The 18,413-nt window shown below is 44.7% G+C and overlaps 1 protein-coding gene across 1 annotated transcript in view; it reads left to right on the top strand.

Moving 5' to 3' along the window:
- Positions 1 to 497: 497 nt before the first annotated feature.
- The window catches only part of pmp22b (peripheral myelin protein 22b), a 57,704-nt gene continuing 39,788 nt past the window's right edge, over positions 498 to 18,413 (top strand). The window contains exons 1-2 of the mRNA XM_084330313.1: positions 498 to 682; positions 2,340 to 2,443. Coding sequence (XP_084186439.1) covers positions 2,373 to 2,443 — 71 coding nt within the window. The 5' untranslated portion in view covers positions 498 to 682; positions 2,340 to 2,372. The remainder of the gene's footprint in view (positions 683 to 2,339; positions 2,444 to 18,413) is intronic.

Genomic DNA, 18,413 nt, shown 5'->3' on the forward strand with positions numbered 1-18,413 from the left:
TGTGTGTGTGTGTGTGTGTGTGTGTGTGTGTGTGTGTGTGTGTGTGTGTGTGTGTGTGTGTGTGTGTGTGTGTGTGTGTGTGCGTGTGTGCGTGCGTGCGTGCGTGCGTGCGTGCGTGCGTTTGTGTGTGTGTGTGTGTGTGTGTGTGTGTGTGTGTGTGTGTGCGTGTCATCATGCACACACCATGTCTGCAGGTTGGCCTGCAGTGGAACCATCTCCCTGCGGTCAGAGTCACTGTGTAGGAGGCTGTCAGAGGAAGCCACTGTGACACATCTGGGCTGTGATCCGGGGAGGAGGGTGAGGGGAGGGGAGGGGAGGGGTCGATCCGGTACAGGGAGACGGCGCATACTGTGAGGGGAGGGGAGGGGAGGGGAGGGGAGGGGAGGGGAGGGGAGGGGAGGGGAGGGGAGGGGAGGGGCAGTCCGGTCCGCGGGTCCGGTACACAGAGGGCAGGAGGAGGGGGGGGGGGGTCTGTTGAACTAACTCTGTGGACGGACACACAGAGCGACACTTCACACTCTGGTGACCGGAACACATGGAGTGACCCTCTCTCTCTGACTACAGCAGGCAGCGAGCACAGAGGCTGAAGCAGAAGACGTACAGGCCTATACGACCCTCCTGTGACCCTGTAGGAACATCCGCTGTGGAAGCCATTTCTCTGACCATCCTGAGAAATCTCTCTGTAAGTATGACGTTCTACGTTTTTTATCTATCCGGTTTAAATTTAGATTCACCTCAAGTTCATGTTTTCAAGTTTGTTTTTTATTTGTCACATATAAGCAGGGCCGGACTGGGGAAATAATTCATACCGGGAGATATAGCGCGAAATATAGCCCCAATCGGGCCACTTTTTAAGCGGGGGGTCTGGGGGTCCCCCACCCGGAATTTTTTTGTTACAAAGACAGCATTCTGGTGAATTTTAGTGCATGTGAATCACAAACTAATGATCCAACAATTGCTTAGTACAATGTACTCTTATGAACCTCAAATAAAACTGTTGTGGCACTAGCAATGCTACTCTCTCCACCTTCAAAAAGAAAAAAGCAAGCGCACAACATATTTTTCTATTTACTATTATAATACAGTTAACCACTCTCTCCACCTATTCAAACAGAGCAAGAGCACAATACCATATTCACTTTACTGATGCACTACCCATCAACAGTTAAAATAGCCCTTTACACAAGGGCGGTTAGGTGGCGTAGCGGAGATTGCGTTCGTCACCAACCCCGGAGCTGTGAGCTGGATTTGCCTGTTCGAATCCAGCTCACAGCTCCGGGGTTGTCACCAGCTTGGCTGGCCGTTCACACTAATACAATTGGCTGTATTAGAGGGTGGGAGAAGCTGGCGGGGTGGGTCCGGGTAGTTGTAAACAGCGACTCCTACAGTTCGGTCGGGGCGCCTGCTAAGCGCGGATAGGACCTGAGTAGGATAGTGTGATCCTTCCACACACTACGCCCTCTCAGGGAGGATCCGCGCTGCCAGGTGAAAAGAAGCGGTTGATTGGCTGGACGTGTGTCGGAGGAAGCACGTGATAGCCTCCACTCTCCCAGATTATCTGACTGTGGGGGGTAAGTGCGCAGCGACCAGGAAGGGGATTGGGAATTGGCATACGACTAACATTGGGATGGGAGAAAATCTGAGGAAAATGGAGGAAAAAAATAAAAATAAAAAATAGCCCTTTACACAAACATTAAATAACAGACATTTCATTGCAATACTATAATAACAGTAGCCACTGCCAGAATAGTGACACATGTATCGCGTGTAGTGAGCACACGCATGCATGCACAACGAAGACAGAAGATTGCGTTGTCTCAATCATTTTAACTATAAAATTAGCTCAAAGTATGAGCTCACTGACTGAAATTTCCAACAAAAAGCATCAATTGTCAAATAATATTGATCACATTAACTAGACTAGATGTTTTTGAGGAAATTAAAAAGGGAACAACAACTTAACCCTTGTGTCTGATCAGATTCTTATTTTTTTGATAACTTTACAGTGATTATGTTTGTAGCCAATGTGGCAAAGGTGTGTAATCTTTGAATTATCTTTGAATTATTTTGACTTTCTCTTTATCTGCCATTCCATTCGCCGCCTCCGCTGTCAATCAGTTGTATCGCCTGGTCCCGCCTCCACCAATCACAAGCGGCAGCACGGCTCCATTTCTGTGTGTGATCTGCGTGAGGGAGAGAGAGAGATAGTTCTCCAACTCTGTCGCAGACAGTGAAATCCTGGTTGTTCCCCACTCACCTAGGTTATCTAACTATTGCGCCGCGCCGCCGCCACAACTAGAAACAATGGCCTTATATAATTTTTTTTTTTATCTGTGCAGGTCAGGCCACCCGGAAAACTCCCGGTGCTCTCGATGGCCAGTCCGTGCCGCGTGAATATTAAAGGCAACCAACTTGTGTTCAGCTGTCCGGTCCTGCATATAAGGTACATGTCCTTTACAGTGAAATGCTTGGTTCTGTATGAGCCCCTGAGAATGTGCTTCATACAGTAATAAAGTAGTAAAAGAGGAATAACACTATACAATATACAATATACAATACAATATACAAGCTAAGTACAATCTAAGTACAGTGAGGAAAAATGCAGACAAATGCATACAATGAGGTACAAAAACTTTAAGGAAAGGTGCAAATGCAAATGAGGTATGAATGTAGTGCAAATGTCTTTAATAAATAGATACATATAATGTAGTGTTAAAGTGTCTAAAGTGAGTGTTAAGGTGAGTGTGTGCATGTGGATGTGTGTGCAATGAGTGTAGATGGATGGGTTGATGGTGTTACATTTGAGCATCCTGATGGCCTGGGTGTTGAAACGCAGAGTTTGAGAGATCTTTTTTTCCTCACACCTTTTCACAGATGAATTCAGAGTTTTTATGAGGTCATGTCATGTTGCACTTTCTGTGTCTCCTTTTGTTCAGTGACGTCACAGAAATATGAATTGCCTTTTCTCGGCATGTCTTTACAGAAACGTTAAAATAACATTAAGTGCATATGAGCCATGTGCTTAACACGGCTAGTGGGTTCCAGGGTCCAGGCTGAGCTGAATAGTATGGATGTAATACCAGTGGTGGAAAGTAACTAAATATTTTTACTTAAAGTAAAATGTTTAGCTACTTGTAGTATTTTCATTTTAGGGAACTTAATACTCTTATACTCCACTACATTTCAAAGGAAATATTGTACTTTTTACTCTACAACATTTATCTGAACCCATCTAGTTACTAGTTACTTTGAAAAAAAAAAAATTGCATAGAAAACATAATATAATACAAAATAAAAAATGTATGAAGATTATTGTGGTGGAAATATGTATAGTTTTCCACGACATTATATACTGTCAACTTCAAGAGGACGTAATCAGAGGACTTTTACTTTGATCAGAGTACTCATTTATCTCTATATTTCTACCTTTACTTAAGTAAAGGAACTGTGTACTTCTTCCACCACTGTGTAAAATGCAATGCAATTCAGGAGGACATGAGATTGGCTGGTTTTGTTTTGGGATCACAATGTTATGAATGTTAAGCTGTAAGGTCCCCCAATTGGGGGACCCTGCTGTTTTATCATAAATCGATCAATACATCGTAATGTTAATGTTGTTTCTTTTTCAAATGTAGCCAAGAGTAAAGACCCTAACCATATCAAAACAGCAGCCAAAGTGTATATTTTCAGCACTACGTTTGTTTACTGATGTTTTTAAAATGTTCCGAAAATAAGAATTTATCAGAATAATGCAAATTCCATCGCTATCTTATCGTAAAAATGCGAGGAAATGACTAAATCCAGATTTAACACTGCCATTGGAAAGATGAGCTTTTCCCCTATCCATAATAAGGTCATTTATAGTTCATAATTCAATTTATAATTCAGTACTGTATCTACAAATCCTTCTGTTTCATCATCTTCCCTTTATTTATTTCCTTCCTGTACATTTGATCTCAAGGAGGTGCTGAATGAGCTCAGTGAGCAAAGTCTATACCCCGCAGTTTTAACATGGTGTTATTCACTGTCAAAGATGCAAAACGATTTTTTATTTATATTCTCCTTTGTTTCATTACGATTTACTCAAGCATAACAGACACAATATTTCTGGGATACATTCCCTGAGGTCCATAGATATTCCTAGATACCAAGAACATGCAAATTGACCTTGTAGAAGCAAGTGGAGCAATCTTCGATTTACTTGGGCATGTACTTTTAGGCAGATTTTTTGAAAATAGGGCTAATTAACAGGTTAATAAAAATACAGAGAATCAGATGGAAGTATAAGTAATCTAATATTGATAAAAATATATGTGGGATATGACATAATTATTATGCTCTGTTGCATCATTTTAAACCTAAAACAAAAAGAAGAAACAGGAAGGACATATTTTTAACCTGTTCCACTTGACGGGGTCGGTACCGACCCCTTTTGACCTTATTAAATTATAGTCATATTTTTATGAAGATGCAAAATAATTTGTGATTTTAAAATCAACCGTTTTCAAGTATTATTATCACTACTATGTCACAAATACATGTAGAATGTAAAACGTTAGGTTGGCAATAGTTTAGCAATAGGTTAAAAGTGTACTTATATCATTTTAAGTTTTCTATTTGCAATCGCCAATTTGACCCGGAACCGGACATGGAAATGTTGAACCATGGGAATTGAAGCTTTTTTTGTAGAGGAGGTCGCTAGCTATCTGCCAGCATTGGAATTTCTCCGATCTACACTTCCTGGCAAGTTCTATGGGGGTTCAAAGTTCAGTGTTCTGAATGAATTATGTCAATAATTGTTATGATTCGCGATAATAAGCTACAAAAGGTAACGTTGGGAGAATTCAGTACTGTATATACAGAACCTTCAGTTTGATCATCTTCCCTTTATTAATTTCCTTAGATCTTTTGTAAACATGATCTCAAGAGGGTACTTAGTTTTCTAAGTTTGGTCATTATTATCATGGTTTTATTCACTGTCAAAGATGAAAAGAAAAATCATAATTCATATTTTCCTTTGTTTCATCACAATTTAAGCAAGCCTAGTAATAGACACAATATTTCTGACACTGAGAATACATTCATTGAGGTCCATAGATGTTCCTAGATACCAAGAATATGCAAATAGCCCTTGTAGAAGTGGAGCAATATTCCATTTACCTAGGTATACATTTTATGCAGATTTTCACCTGGGGTGGAACAGGAGAAATACGTTCTCGTCAAGATGTTATCCTCTAAGTCAGTGGTCACCAACCCGTCGATCGCGATCGACTGGTCGATCTTTGAGACTTTCCCTGTAGATATTTCCCTGAAAAAAAATAAAAATAAAAACAAATATATATATTTTTTTTAGATCTTTCCCTGAGAGTCCACATTACAGTTCTACTTTTGTTTTGATGTGAAAAGTGATGCTGCATAAGATGACTGCACTTAGCACTGACTGAGAAAGTACATATTACAGTTCTACTTTGACAAACATATTTACAATTAGCATTTTATAATGTTAATAATATGAGAGTCCACATTACAGTTCTACTTTTGTTTTGATGTGAAAAGTGATGCTGCATAAGATGACTGCACTTAGCACTGACTGAGAAAGTACATATTACAGTTCTACTTTATAAAATGCTAATTGTAAATATGTTTGGCAATGTTAATAGGAGAAGGTCCACATTACAGTTCTACTTTTGTTTTGATGTGAAAAGTGATGCTGCATAAGATGACTGCACTTAGCACTGACTGAGAAAGTACACATTACAGTTCTACTTTATAAAATGCTAATTGTAAATATGTCTGTCAATGTTAATAATATGAGAAAGTCCACATTACAGTTCTACTTTTGTTTTGATGTGAAAAGTGATGCTGCATAAGATGACTGCACTTAGCACTGACTGAGAAAGTACATATTACAGTTCTACTTTGACGTTTTAATGTTGGACCAAAGCATTGCATGTAATTAGAATACAGGCAAATAAAAGTAATTTAGTTTAAAGTACAATCTTGGCTGTCTTTTTCTCTCAACGCTTCAATAGGTAGATCTTGAGCTCGATCCGCGGAGCTAATGATGCTAATGATGGAGCATCGCCGTCGGTTGTGTGGATGCGGAGCTAATGATGCTAATGATGGAGCATCGCCGTCGGTTGTGTGATAGTAAAGGGCTAACCTTCTGTATTGTCACAGTGAAAGGGATAACCGGCTGTCGTGTGGCAGTGAAAGGTTTAAACACCTGCTATCAGAAGAATAGACAGTCAGAAAAAAAGTTAAACTTTTTAGTACTTAAGTACATTTAAAAGTAGAAACTATTTGACTTTGACTCAAGTGTGTTTTTAGCCAGATTTTGAGACGGTACCCATACTTTCACTTAAGTATAATTGCTGGATACTTTTTACACCCCTGGCATGTAGAATCATGTACGTTTAAGTCATTAAGACATTGCAGAGCAGAGTCATTAATAGGAGACTCAGAGACCATGACAGAAACACATCCCTCACTCTCTAAGCCTGGTATGTGCATCGCCTGGCTAACTGTACTCCCAACTCATTCACTCTCCGACTTGCCCTATCTATGGACTTGGTATGTGTTGCTCCACTCTAACTCTCTAAGAGATTAATCATGTTTCACTAATGACATCGCCGCAAACGTTATACGTCAGTTGGAGTTCGCAACACTATACACTGTATCTCTGCTTCGAATTTATGTTGAGCGGCTGTCCCACATACTTTGGGCCCGACCCTGGGCTTAATGAACGTGGGATACCTAACGCTCTCCGTGTGGCTGGCAGCATGTACCATCACACTGCCTGTCACTGTTTGACAAACATTGACTAATAAGGGATGTGAAGGGTTAACGGCCGTGGTGGAAAGTAAAGTATTTTTTACTCAAGTACTGTTACTTGAGTACAATTTCGAGCTACTTGTACTTTCTGTGAGTATTTTCATTTTAGGGAACCTTATACTTTTACTCCACTACATTTCAAAGGAAATATTGTACTTTTTACTCCACTACATTTATCTGAACCCATCAGTTAGTAGTTACTTTGAAGAAAAGGATTTTGCATAGAAAACATGGTTAAAATGTATGAGGATTATATACTTTCACAGAGGACAGGATCAGAGCAGCATAATTGATTGATTGATTGAAAACTTTATTAACATATTGCAGAATGGGTACAGTACAGTACAGCTCAATACATACAATTGTTAAGGGGATGCAGACCAGAGAAAGACTTTCGTCTTGTTTACATCAGGGTCCCCCATTTTCAATTCATTGTAACATATATGACATACATGACATACAGATAGACAGTATTTTTTTTGAATTGAATTTTTGAATTGCATTTGTATTCACACACACACACGATACATTTTACATGCGAGTATCCTCATGTGATAACATGTCGCAAATTGTGTGCATGTGCCAGGTCTCCCAAGAAGCTATTTAAAGCTTTTGGATGGAGCCTGAACACAGATACAAACAGAATATGAACAAACAAAACAATAACAAATAAACAAAAACAAACAAACAAAAACAAAACAAAAAAATACAACGTGGGTAGGTTTACACACCTACCTACTAACTGACATATAACAGAGATACATAATACAAACAATTTTATTCCTAAGTTATAATTTTAATTAGAGATATGATTTTATCAGTTCCTCTTTCAGTGATTTTTTAAAGGTTTTAAAGGTATTAGTCATTTTTAGATTTTCATCAAGCTTGTTCCAGATCTGTGGACCCCTGCATGCTATGCTTAGGCTAGCACAATTTAGCCTTCTCCTCTTGCCAGATATAAGATGCTTGTTTCTTAGTAGTACTGCTACATATATACATTTATGACATACCAGATTTGCAAATACAGTACTGTTTGTGATACGAAAAGAGTCCAGAAAAAAAGAGTATATACATTTGACGTAAAAACTGTACATTGGAGGAGGTTCGGTAGGTGGGGGGGACTGTACATTGGAGGTGGTTGGTGGTTGGACGACATACCTTTATCATAACCTATAGAGGTCAATGGATCGAGGTTTGAATGCTCCCAAGCACTGGAATACACAAACGTCATGTAGAATGTGTGCTTTTACTTTAGATACTTAAGTAAATTCAATAACAAATACTTCTCAACTTTTACTTAAGTAGAATTTTAATGGAGGACTTTTACTTTGACCAGAGTACTTATTTATCTGGGTATTTCTACTTTTACTTAAGTAAAGGAACTGTGTACTTCTTCCACCACTGGTTAACGGATACTCCTAAATAGTTTCCACTTGAAAAGCATTTTTCTGCGTATCGATCCTATAGCTGGGGAAATTAATGGGTAATGCTCTCCCCCTTCCGTAACCACTATACCACTATATCAATCAACAGTCCGATCTCACTTAAAATATGTAAATACAGCACTAATCGACCACAGGAAAAAGGGTACATAATGTTATATAGTTATAGCCATAAGTAATATATTATTTACGTATTGTATTGAACATTTTACATGTGCACATATTACAAATAAGTAAATATATTACATATAATAAAGGTTTTAATAGTGGATGTTTTCAGAAAACGTTTAACCCCTGCTGGGGATCGAACCCTAACCTTAATCCTAACCTTAACCCTAACTATAAACCATAATCGTTAAATGAATGTTAAAACCAACCTCACTCTAATTATAATCAGTGGTGAGAGCACTGGCCCGTGACTTGCAATGATTGTTGGTTCAACTGGCTGCTGCGTTTGTTTTGAACTTTTGCTAAATATATTACTCATGGCTATAACATAACGTACATTATGTACTTTTCTTTCTGTGGTCGATTAGCAGGGGTGAATGAATGAATGAATGAATGAATGAAAACTTTATTTAACAGATTGCAGAATGGGTACAATACAGTACGGCTCAATACATACAATTGTTAAGGGGATGCAGACCAGAGAATGACGTTTGTCTTGTTTACATCAGGGTCCCCCATTTTCAATTCATAGTGACATTTATGACATACACAACATACATGACATCATGACATTTATGGCATAGCGACATACTTGACATACAGGTATATAGTACTGTTACATTTGTGACATATATGATATGCAAATATACAGTACTGTTACCCATAGATCCTGACAGAGAGTATATACATATGATGGGGAGGAGACTGTACATTAGGAGGGGGTGGGTGGGTGGGAGAGAAATATACATACGGTGGGGAGAGAATACGGTGGGGAGGAGACTGTCTATTAGGGGGGGGTGGGGGGGTTTGGACATTTACGGTGGCCAGTTTCGAATTGCAGCCTCCCGTAGGTGCTCTTTTAGAGCAGTTTTGAATGTGGGTAGGGATTCACATTCCTTTACAGCTTTGGGTAGGGCGTTCCACATTGATGTGGCATAATTGCGAAACGTGTTTAGTCCCTTGTTTGAGCCGGGTGTAAAGTACTTGAGTAATTGTACTTCATTACAATACTTAAGTACTGTGTTGTGGAAAGGTTGTTTGACACAGCAGGAGACGATATTTCCAATTGTAACAAATAGGTAATTTATTTAAGAAAAGAAGTTCGTTAACAGCAAGAGCTATGGGTCAAAGATGATCGCCACAGCTTGAACAAAAAACACTCTGTCCTGGAACCCTTTGCCTGTCCCTAAATCCCCTCTCAGTCCTGCCCCCATGACAGATATGATGACGTGTCACATCATGTCAGATCTGACATGACGTACATTAAGATGATACGTAGATTTAACATTGGAGAGAGAGAGAACATGAGGAGAGATAAGCAAGATATGATATCCACACACGATATGATGTAAAACATTAAGAACATGAAGAGAGAGTGAGATATGTGTGTTTGTGTGTGTGTGTGTGTATGTGTGTGTGTGTCTGTGTGTGTGTGCGTCTGTGTACAGACGTGTGTGTATTGTATGTGTGTAAGAGAGAAAAGACACAAGATTAGAACACACGATATGATGTGCTGAAATGTCCATCTACTATCTTGAGGCTGTTTTAAGAACATCAGCCAGACTGTCGCCCTAGTGTCTTTGAGCCCTGCTAGTTGACCTATATTAAACTAGTCAAGACTAACCCCTTTCCTACCTCCACCCTCGTATACACATTTTCCCCAACATTCCCCCATTTGGGGCTATCCCTAGTCCCACCCAAATCATATAACCAAGAAAATGTGAACGTCTAACTAAACAAGAAACCTTACTTCATTCACTGGACCCCTAACGGACCAACAAAAGCTGACTACCGTTCTCACAATAAACACAAAACCGCTCAAAACAAGAGTAATAATAAAACATCAAAAAAAAATAAAAAAATTTATAATCCTAACCTGACAGACAAATCCCCCCAACCTCCACCGCTTACCAAATGAGCCACAGTTCCGGCCGGAAACCGCGACTCTCATCAGGGAAAGGAGAAGTTGACCGTCAGAACTAAACATAGAACATCCCTCCCAAAAAAAATGACATTGTCTCTTCCATAACATTGAGTCCCAGTGTCCATCGCTCAGCCCCCCTTCCATGCCCACGCCATAGTCTCCTCACCGTATTGCCAAAAGTCACATTTTGCCAATACAGCAACCACCACGCCACACCTCCAGTCCTCGTAGAAGCATGTCCCCATGCCTGGACGGGAGGCGCTGGTACCGACCTCACCACGTGTCCCCCCATCTTCGACGGGAGGTGCCCATATTGCCCACTGCGTTAGCCCCCCCCTTTTGTCCCTCCAGTCCCCAGAACCGATCCCCCGACCACTTCTTCTCAATGCTTCCTCAGGCTCAGAACCGACACTCTGCCGATGCCCCTTCCCATTCCGGTTTGACCAGGACCACAAGTAAAATAAACAAAAAATAATAAAAAAAATAAAAAACAATGCAATGATTTTCAATGGTTGCAATCTCTATGCCGAAGGATCATTAGAAAATCAGACTAAAATTCCTAGTTAAAGGAATAAACCAACAAAACTGCGCTCAGACCATCCCCCGTCACTCTTAAAGGAAAGAACCAACAAAAAGAAAATGTCCCTACCTCACCATACCCCTAATCCTCTATCCCCTCGTCTCCCTCTAAGGCAGCATAAAGCTGAGGATATGGCCCGATTTGTGGCTCAATCTCTTTCTGTCCCACCATCAGCATTTGGCTCGTTACGTGTGAAGTTACCAGCCTACCCAAGAGAGGCATACCACAACAGAAAAGGAGAACCAATATCAACCCTGCCACCCCGATGGATATCCCCGTCTGCATCACTATGCTTCCCCACTGTCCCAATCTTTCCAACACCCCACTCCCCCACCATTCTTCATTCCGGCCAGAATTCCCCCTCAATTCCTCCCTCAAATCCTTCAGCTTAGCCATGGCCTCGGAGAACTTTCCCCCTGGCCCCACATTCGTCGGAATGAATGTGCAGCAGTACTGTCCAAACATGGAACAGACTCCACCCTTCTCCGCCATTAACCAGTTCAGAGCCTGTCTATTCTGCCACGCCACCGTACTGGTCGCGTGCATCTGGTCCCCCATTGCATCCAACGCCTCCTCGGTGTAATTGAGATACCGCTGCTGATTGTAAAACAAATAGTTGATCCACCCGGTGTTCTTATTGACCGATATCCATGGCAGAATAGACTCAAACCCTGCCGCAATCTCATTCTTAGCCATGAACTCGGCTGGAATGCCCCTTGGCTGTCCTATGCTGTCCAGATACACCCTTGGGTCTGCCTTGTAGCTACGCTTCGTTCGAGAGATAGGAGACTCAGAAGGTCCTTCCGTCACTGATAATGGTAGGACCACCATTGGCATGATCGCCTGAACCCGGGCACATCTACCTGACCAATCTAAAGGAAGTGTATTCCTCAACCTCCTACCGCCGCAGAGCCAGTATTGGTCCGCCAGTGCCATATCCTGGACATGAAAAGGGAAAGCTACAGGCCGTGGGTTGGTATCCACTCCCTTTAACACGACCCCGTGTCCACACTTTCCTTCTTTCGTACAGTTAGTCGTGATGCTCCAAATAGTAGTGCACCGCCCCTCTGCCACCTCCCCTACATCCCGGGTCCCCTCCTTTTGCAAGCACTCGAAATCCTTGGTCAGCCATAGTTTGACACCTCTGGGTATTGGCAACCCCGTCGCTACCCCCTGCACACGTACATCCAATTTCCTACACCGTTCCCGCATAGTGACATCCTTGAAATCCGTGACGTTTCCTGCCGCCTTAAAACGACTAGAGCCGAGAAACCCCAAACACTCTGCCTCGCACCAAGGGCGACTATTATGGGGCCCCTCCCATGCCTCTGCGTCCCTGTCACACTGAGCCCAACTGAACTTCGTGCCCTTCACCAGCAGCCTATCCGGACGTGCCTTGGAGCAGACATAACAATCCTCTATCTGATTCTGCGCGCTCGTGTACTGGACCCACTTAAACCACTCATTCCCTAAAGCCGCCCTATACATCGGGTCAGCCTCCGGGTCTTCCTCGTCATAGTCATAGTCGCCCCCATCTTGTTCCCCGGAAGGAAGCAAACCCCTCAACCTGGCCCAGAGTGAGCCCACTGAGTCCCTCAACGTTCCGGCTGTCCTCTGGAACATATCCTGTCCCCCCACCTCTTCCGACTCAGTGTCCTTGACCTCCCTTTTTCCCCTCACCCCTGTCCCCTGTGATTGGTTCGGGACAGGCTCAACTCTCCTATCTACCCCCACAACCCGATGCTCGTTAGTATAATGGTAAGTATCCCCGCCTGTAACGGGGGAATGGTCAAAATCAAAAACATGCTCTTGCGGTCCTACGGGAAACACCCCGTTTGGTTGTAGTCTTATCTTCTCCCCCCCTTCCTCGATGGAGGGAAAAGGGGGCGCCTGATTCTGAGCCTGGTCATGAAAGTCTGCTGGTACTTGAGCCTGAGCGGGACCCCGTGGGACTCCTACCCACTCAAACCCGTCATCCTCAAGGACGGGTCGACCGTGACGGTTCTTAATGACGTCGTTGTGCCCGGCCGACCGTCCGCACACTGCTGCCAACATCTGCGGGAGCATCAGCAGGCACTGCACCTTCCAGTTGCCGTCTCGGACCCTCCATGTCGGGTTCTGCATAACTGCGATCGATTGTATCCCCCAAGAGATCGCCGCTGGCCTTTATGCAGTGATTGAAGTGGAACCAGGTCGCTGATCCTTTGACTTGGACTGCCGTTCCAGTCGATCGGATCACCTCGTACGGGCCCTCTCTCCGGGGTGATGACCACTTTCTCTTGTGGACCTTTACGAAGACCAAGTCCCCAGGGATCAGTCTCGGTTTGGTGGCTTCCTTCTCCGCCTCCTTCGCTTTCTCTGCTCCTGTCGAAACACAGCTTCATGTATTTTAGTCACTTGCTGAAGATATTTTTTCAGATCTTGCTCAAAAATATCTAATGCCGGGCCCCTAGCCAGGTGTCTAAATGGCGGTGCTGGCATGCTGCGGCCTGTAAGCATTTCATGCGGTGTTAGCTGTGTTTGGCGGTTTACGCTGCTTCTAATCAGAGCAAGTGGCAAAGCATCAATCCAGTTAAGCTTAGTTTGCATACAGATTTTCAACAGTTTGTTTTTAATGACCAGATTGGCCCTTTCCACCTTCCCCTGCGACCCGGGACTATAGACACAGGAAAGGCGCTGTCTTATACCTAATTTCTGCATCAGCCCTTTAACCACCTTGTCGATGAACTCGCGGCCATTATCGCTTTGTAATATCGTGGGAATTCCAAATCTCGGAATGACCTCGCGACACAGGAACTTGATCACTGTGTCCGCGTTCTTGTGTTTAGATGGAATGGCCTCAATCCAGCGACTAAAGCAGTCCTCTACTACCAGGAGGTATCGTTTGCCCTGCACTGGCGTTATCATGTCTGTATAGTCCATAATCAGATGTCTGAATGGTCCCTCAGGGAGGGGTGTGTAAGCCGCCACTGTCGGTACTCCTTTGCGCACATTGCCCTGTAAGCATGTTAAACACCTGGCTAGTGTAACGTCAATTTGTGCCTGAAGCTTTGGGGACCAAAATCCCATTTTCGTGATTCGTTTCAGGGTCTCTGCTCTTCCACAGTGATCAACACCATGAGCCTCAGGTATCACTAAGGACAGAAGATCGATGGAGGCGACTATCAAACCGTTATGACTCCTCCACAGACCATCTGCCCCCCTTACAGCCCCCCTCTCCGTCCACGACTGTTTCTCGGCCTGCGTGGCTGAGTCCTGAAGATCACTCAAATTATCCTCAGTTACCTCAGTCGTCAGTTCGGCCGCAAACATCAGAACAGCCGTGGACGGCACCGCAGCCGCCGCCTTCGCGGCCTCGTCCGCCGCGTTGTTTCCCGTCGTCACAAAGGACAGGTCTTTTCTGTGTGCCTGGCACTTTACGATAGCAATGCTTTTGGGCAACTTTACAGCCTGAATAAGCGCCACAACCTGCTTGTGGTGAAGGATCGGTGAGCCGTCCGATTTCTTAAAGCCTCTTGCCTTCCAAATGGCCGCGAATAGGTGGCATACGCCATGCGCATACGCAGAGTCTGTAAAGATGTTAACCGTGCGATCTTTAGCTATTATGCATGCTTCTGTTAGTGCTATTAGTTCTGCAAGCTGGGCCGAACATGGTTGCATGCATTGTTCGGCCTTTCTTGTTAGTGTTTCTCCGTTAGGTTTGCACTGTACGACGGCGTATCCTGACCTTAAATTTTCCCCCTCCCGATAGCAGGACCCATCCACAAAAAGTGAGAGTTCTGCTATCGCGAGCGGGTCGACTCCCAAATCAGGACGGAGTTTCACGAAAGCCTGTACCTCCACCTCACACTCATGCGGTTGACCCTCGCTCGGGAGTGGTACCAGATCCGCCGGGTTACTGCCGTGGCATGTTTTTATCGTAACGTCCGAGTACTGCAGGAGCCTCATGTAAGCCTGTTGCCGTTGGCTGGTCAGAACAAATTTGCCTCTTTCAATCAAGTTTGCCAATTTGTGATGTGTCCAAATGCAAATGTCATATCCCATTGTCACGGCCGTTGCCTTCTCATACATCAAATGTGCTGCGGCCAGGGCCTGATAACAAGGTGGCAGACCCTGCTCTACCGGCGAAAGAGCTCTAGAGTAATATGCTATCGGTTGTTTTTTCCCACTCCCCCCCTGTGTTTGAGTCAGGACAGCTGTCGCATGCTGCGCTCTATGTGAGACGAATAGGTGGAAACACTTCTCATAATCCGGCAGCGCCAGGGCAGGGGCCTGTAACAACAGACGCTTAATGTTTATGAACGCGTCCTCCCCCTCCTCGGTCCATGTCAAGGGAGCGCGAAGCTTGTCTGTACCCGCCTCTTTTATCATCATCCTCAACGGCGCTGTCGCTATCGTATAGTCCTCCACCCACTCAGAGCTGTACCCAGTCATCCCTAAAAACGTCATCATCTGTCGGACCGTCAATGGCCTAGGTGCCTTGGATACAGCTTCGAGCTGCGTGGGTGAGATGCTTTTTATGCCCTTTTGAATGACGCGAGACAAGTACTCAACTTTTGGCTGGCAGTACTGCAGTTTTGAACGGGATGCCTTGTGGCCTCCCACGGCTAATCCACTCAAAACTTTGATGGAGTCCTCATGGCACTGCTGACGTGTATCCGAGCAGATTAGAATGTCATCTGCATACAGTAAAACCGTGCTGAGTAGTGTGTCGCACACTCCTTGCAAGTCTTCCTTGAGCGCCTTCGAGAAGTAATGCGGCGAGTGCGCGAACCCTTGTGGCAACCGGGTGTAAGAGTATTGTTTCCCCCTGTGGGTAAAAGCAAACAGATACTGAGACTCTTTTTCCAATGGAACACTGAAGAATGCCTGCGTGAGATCAATGACCGTATAGTACTGCGAGCTACTCGGGATGTTTGTCAGGAGGGTGTGTGGATTAGCGACTTCCGCCTCTGGTCCAGACACCACGTCGTTCACCGCCCTCAAATCGTGTACCAGTCTGTACCTAGCCCTGTCCGCCTTTAGCACTGGGTGGATAGGTGTATTACATCTGGATTTGAAAGGGACGAGCACTCCCCCCTTTAACAGTCCCTCAATCTGATGTGATATAGCTTCATCCGACTCTGGCTTCATTGTATACTGTCTGATAAAGGGTGGTCTACAACCCTTCTTTAACCTGACCTTCACTGGCTGTGCCGACAATATTAGACCCACATCTGTGTCGTGTTTTGACCACAACCGTTCCGGGGTGCGCGCCAACATGTCCTGTTCCAGCAAAGCATCCGCCTCTGGAATAACGCAAGGGTCTCCTGGTAATCTGATTACTTGCGGTTTTGCCAAAACTGAAAAGGAAATCATTATTTTTATGAAACTCCCATCTGCGCTGTTCCAAATTAGCGGAGATTCCGTGGAGACCCACCTTTGAGTCTCGGATTCCTGTATCATTGAACCTAGATGTTCGGATTCGTAACCAGGATTTATTCTCAGAGTGATGTGTGGGGCGGCGTCTCTTAGTCTATGTTGTTCCCGTAGATACTTACCCGTGTTAACCCTCAACGCCGCGCCCTGTCTCCCTACAATTATCGCAGATGAGTCAATCTGCACCTGCTCGGGCTGTCCCTGCAACCATGCCTTGTTCCTAACTAGGTCACTATTCGTCAAATATTGTAGTGTGCAATGTGCCTCCATGTTTGTTTGTCTAGACTGAGGCAGTTGGGTTTTCAGAAATGGCTCCCAGGGGGCACAGACCCTTTGCAGTTCTGCATCTATGTTGCCCAGCCAGAACACAGTGGCCTCTTTCTCCCCCGTCCCTTGTAGCATCATTTGGTACACGTCTTGTTCAATTTGAATCCCCTCAGGCGTACATAGGATTTTACAGCCTAGTTTACACATTGCATCTCGTCCCAAGAGATTGCGCGGGGTGCTGTCCGAAATTAATACAGGTATTGTTATGGTCTTGTTGTTATACGTCATAGAGATTGGATCTGATGTGGGTATTAATTGTGTTTTTCCCGAGAATCCGACCGTCCGAACATACTGTCCAGACTGGGGTAAGTGAGCGGCGTATTTTTGCTTTATGCAGGAAAAACCTGCTCCAGTGTCTGCCATCATCTCTGTTAATTTGCCCTCCACTAGGACCTGCAGAATAGGTTCTTGCTCAGCTCCCTTGGAAACCACAATCATTTGATTTCCCCCCGTCGCATTCTCTGGGCACCCCTAGTGATTACCCCCCTGGTTTCGGGGACCTCCTGTCTCCCCCTGGTCGTGGGGCCCTTGTGACTCCCCCTGGCGCACGGGTCTTCCATACTCCGAGCCGGGACGGTATGGTTGCCTACATCTCATTTCCCTGTGTCCCTGCATGCCGCAGTTCCAACAGTGGAAACGGGGAAACTGTTGTTCGTTCCCCGGTCCCTGTGTAAACCGTGGGCCTGATTGCCCATTCCCTGCCTGCCGCCTGAACGCCTGGTTCTGTGAACTATAGCCATAGCTTCTCACTACCTGAGGTGCAGGCGGGGGTCCCTGGTCCTGCATGGGTGGAGAGGTCGCAGATGACACCATTACTGCCTGCAACCTCCTTTGGGGCTGCAGTTGTTGCTGAGTTAACTTCCTTGAGTCATTTCTATCCTGATCCCTGAGTTTCTGCTCCTGAGCCCTTTGCTTCTCCACACTATGTGTTACATGTGCACAGAACAAAGGATAAGTCATGTCCATTAACCCCACCACGTCTTCCAGTCTATTCTTAACCACCTCTGGAAGCCCTCTCATCACACTTTCTCTAAACATCGTTCTCTGCAACGGGTCAATCTCTGGGTTGTGTCCTAGCTCACCTCTCCACTCCTTCAGTACTTTGTTCACATAGGCGCCAGGCCCTTCCGTCTCCATTATGGGGTTGCCTGCCAGTTTTGCCGGATTAATACGTGATGGATATTGATTCCTGAGTTTGTACCACAACGCCGCTCTATGCGCGTTGAATATGTCTCCATCATGGGCCTGCGTGTCGCATGCCACTCGCATCGATGTGTCACCCATGATGTCCCGGCAGGCACCAACTCCTAGCAAACGCGTCAACAGGGATTTGACGTCACCTACTGCTAGCAGAAAAGATGACGTATTTTCCTCAAACTGCGTGATCCACCTGGAGGCTCCTTCTGAAAGGTCCGGTAGTCTTACTATTAAACCATCGATGTCTAGAGGTGACCATGGCATGTGAAAGATATCGTTCCCCTTTATTAGCAGGGGAAACTGGCCTGTGCTCGTCACACTTCCCACGAATGTAGGGGCGAAAGTCAGGGTTCCTGTAATGTTTCCTTTCTCCTGTCCTGGTTTTGTGTCATTCTCATCTTCCTCCTCATTCAACAGTTTAGTGTGGCCACACGCCCCGTGTTTCCCTGATGTCTGCTGTGCCACATTTTGACGGGCCTCTTCCTCTAACTTCCTCCCGACTCCCTCCCTCTGCCTGCCCAGG

This window comes from Notolepis coatsorum (genome assembly GCF_963971535.1).
Source record: "Notolepis coatsorum genome assembly, chromosome: 15".
Lineage (NCBI taxonomy): Eukaryota > Metazoa > Chordata > Actinopteri > Aulopiformes > Paralepididae > Notolepis > Notolepis coatsorum.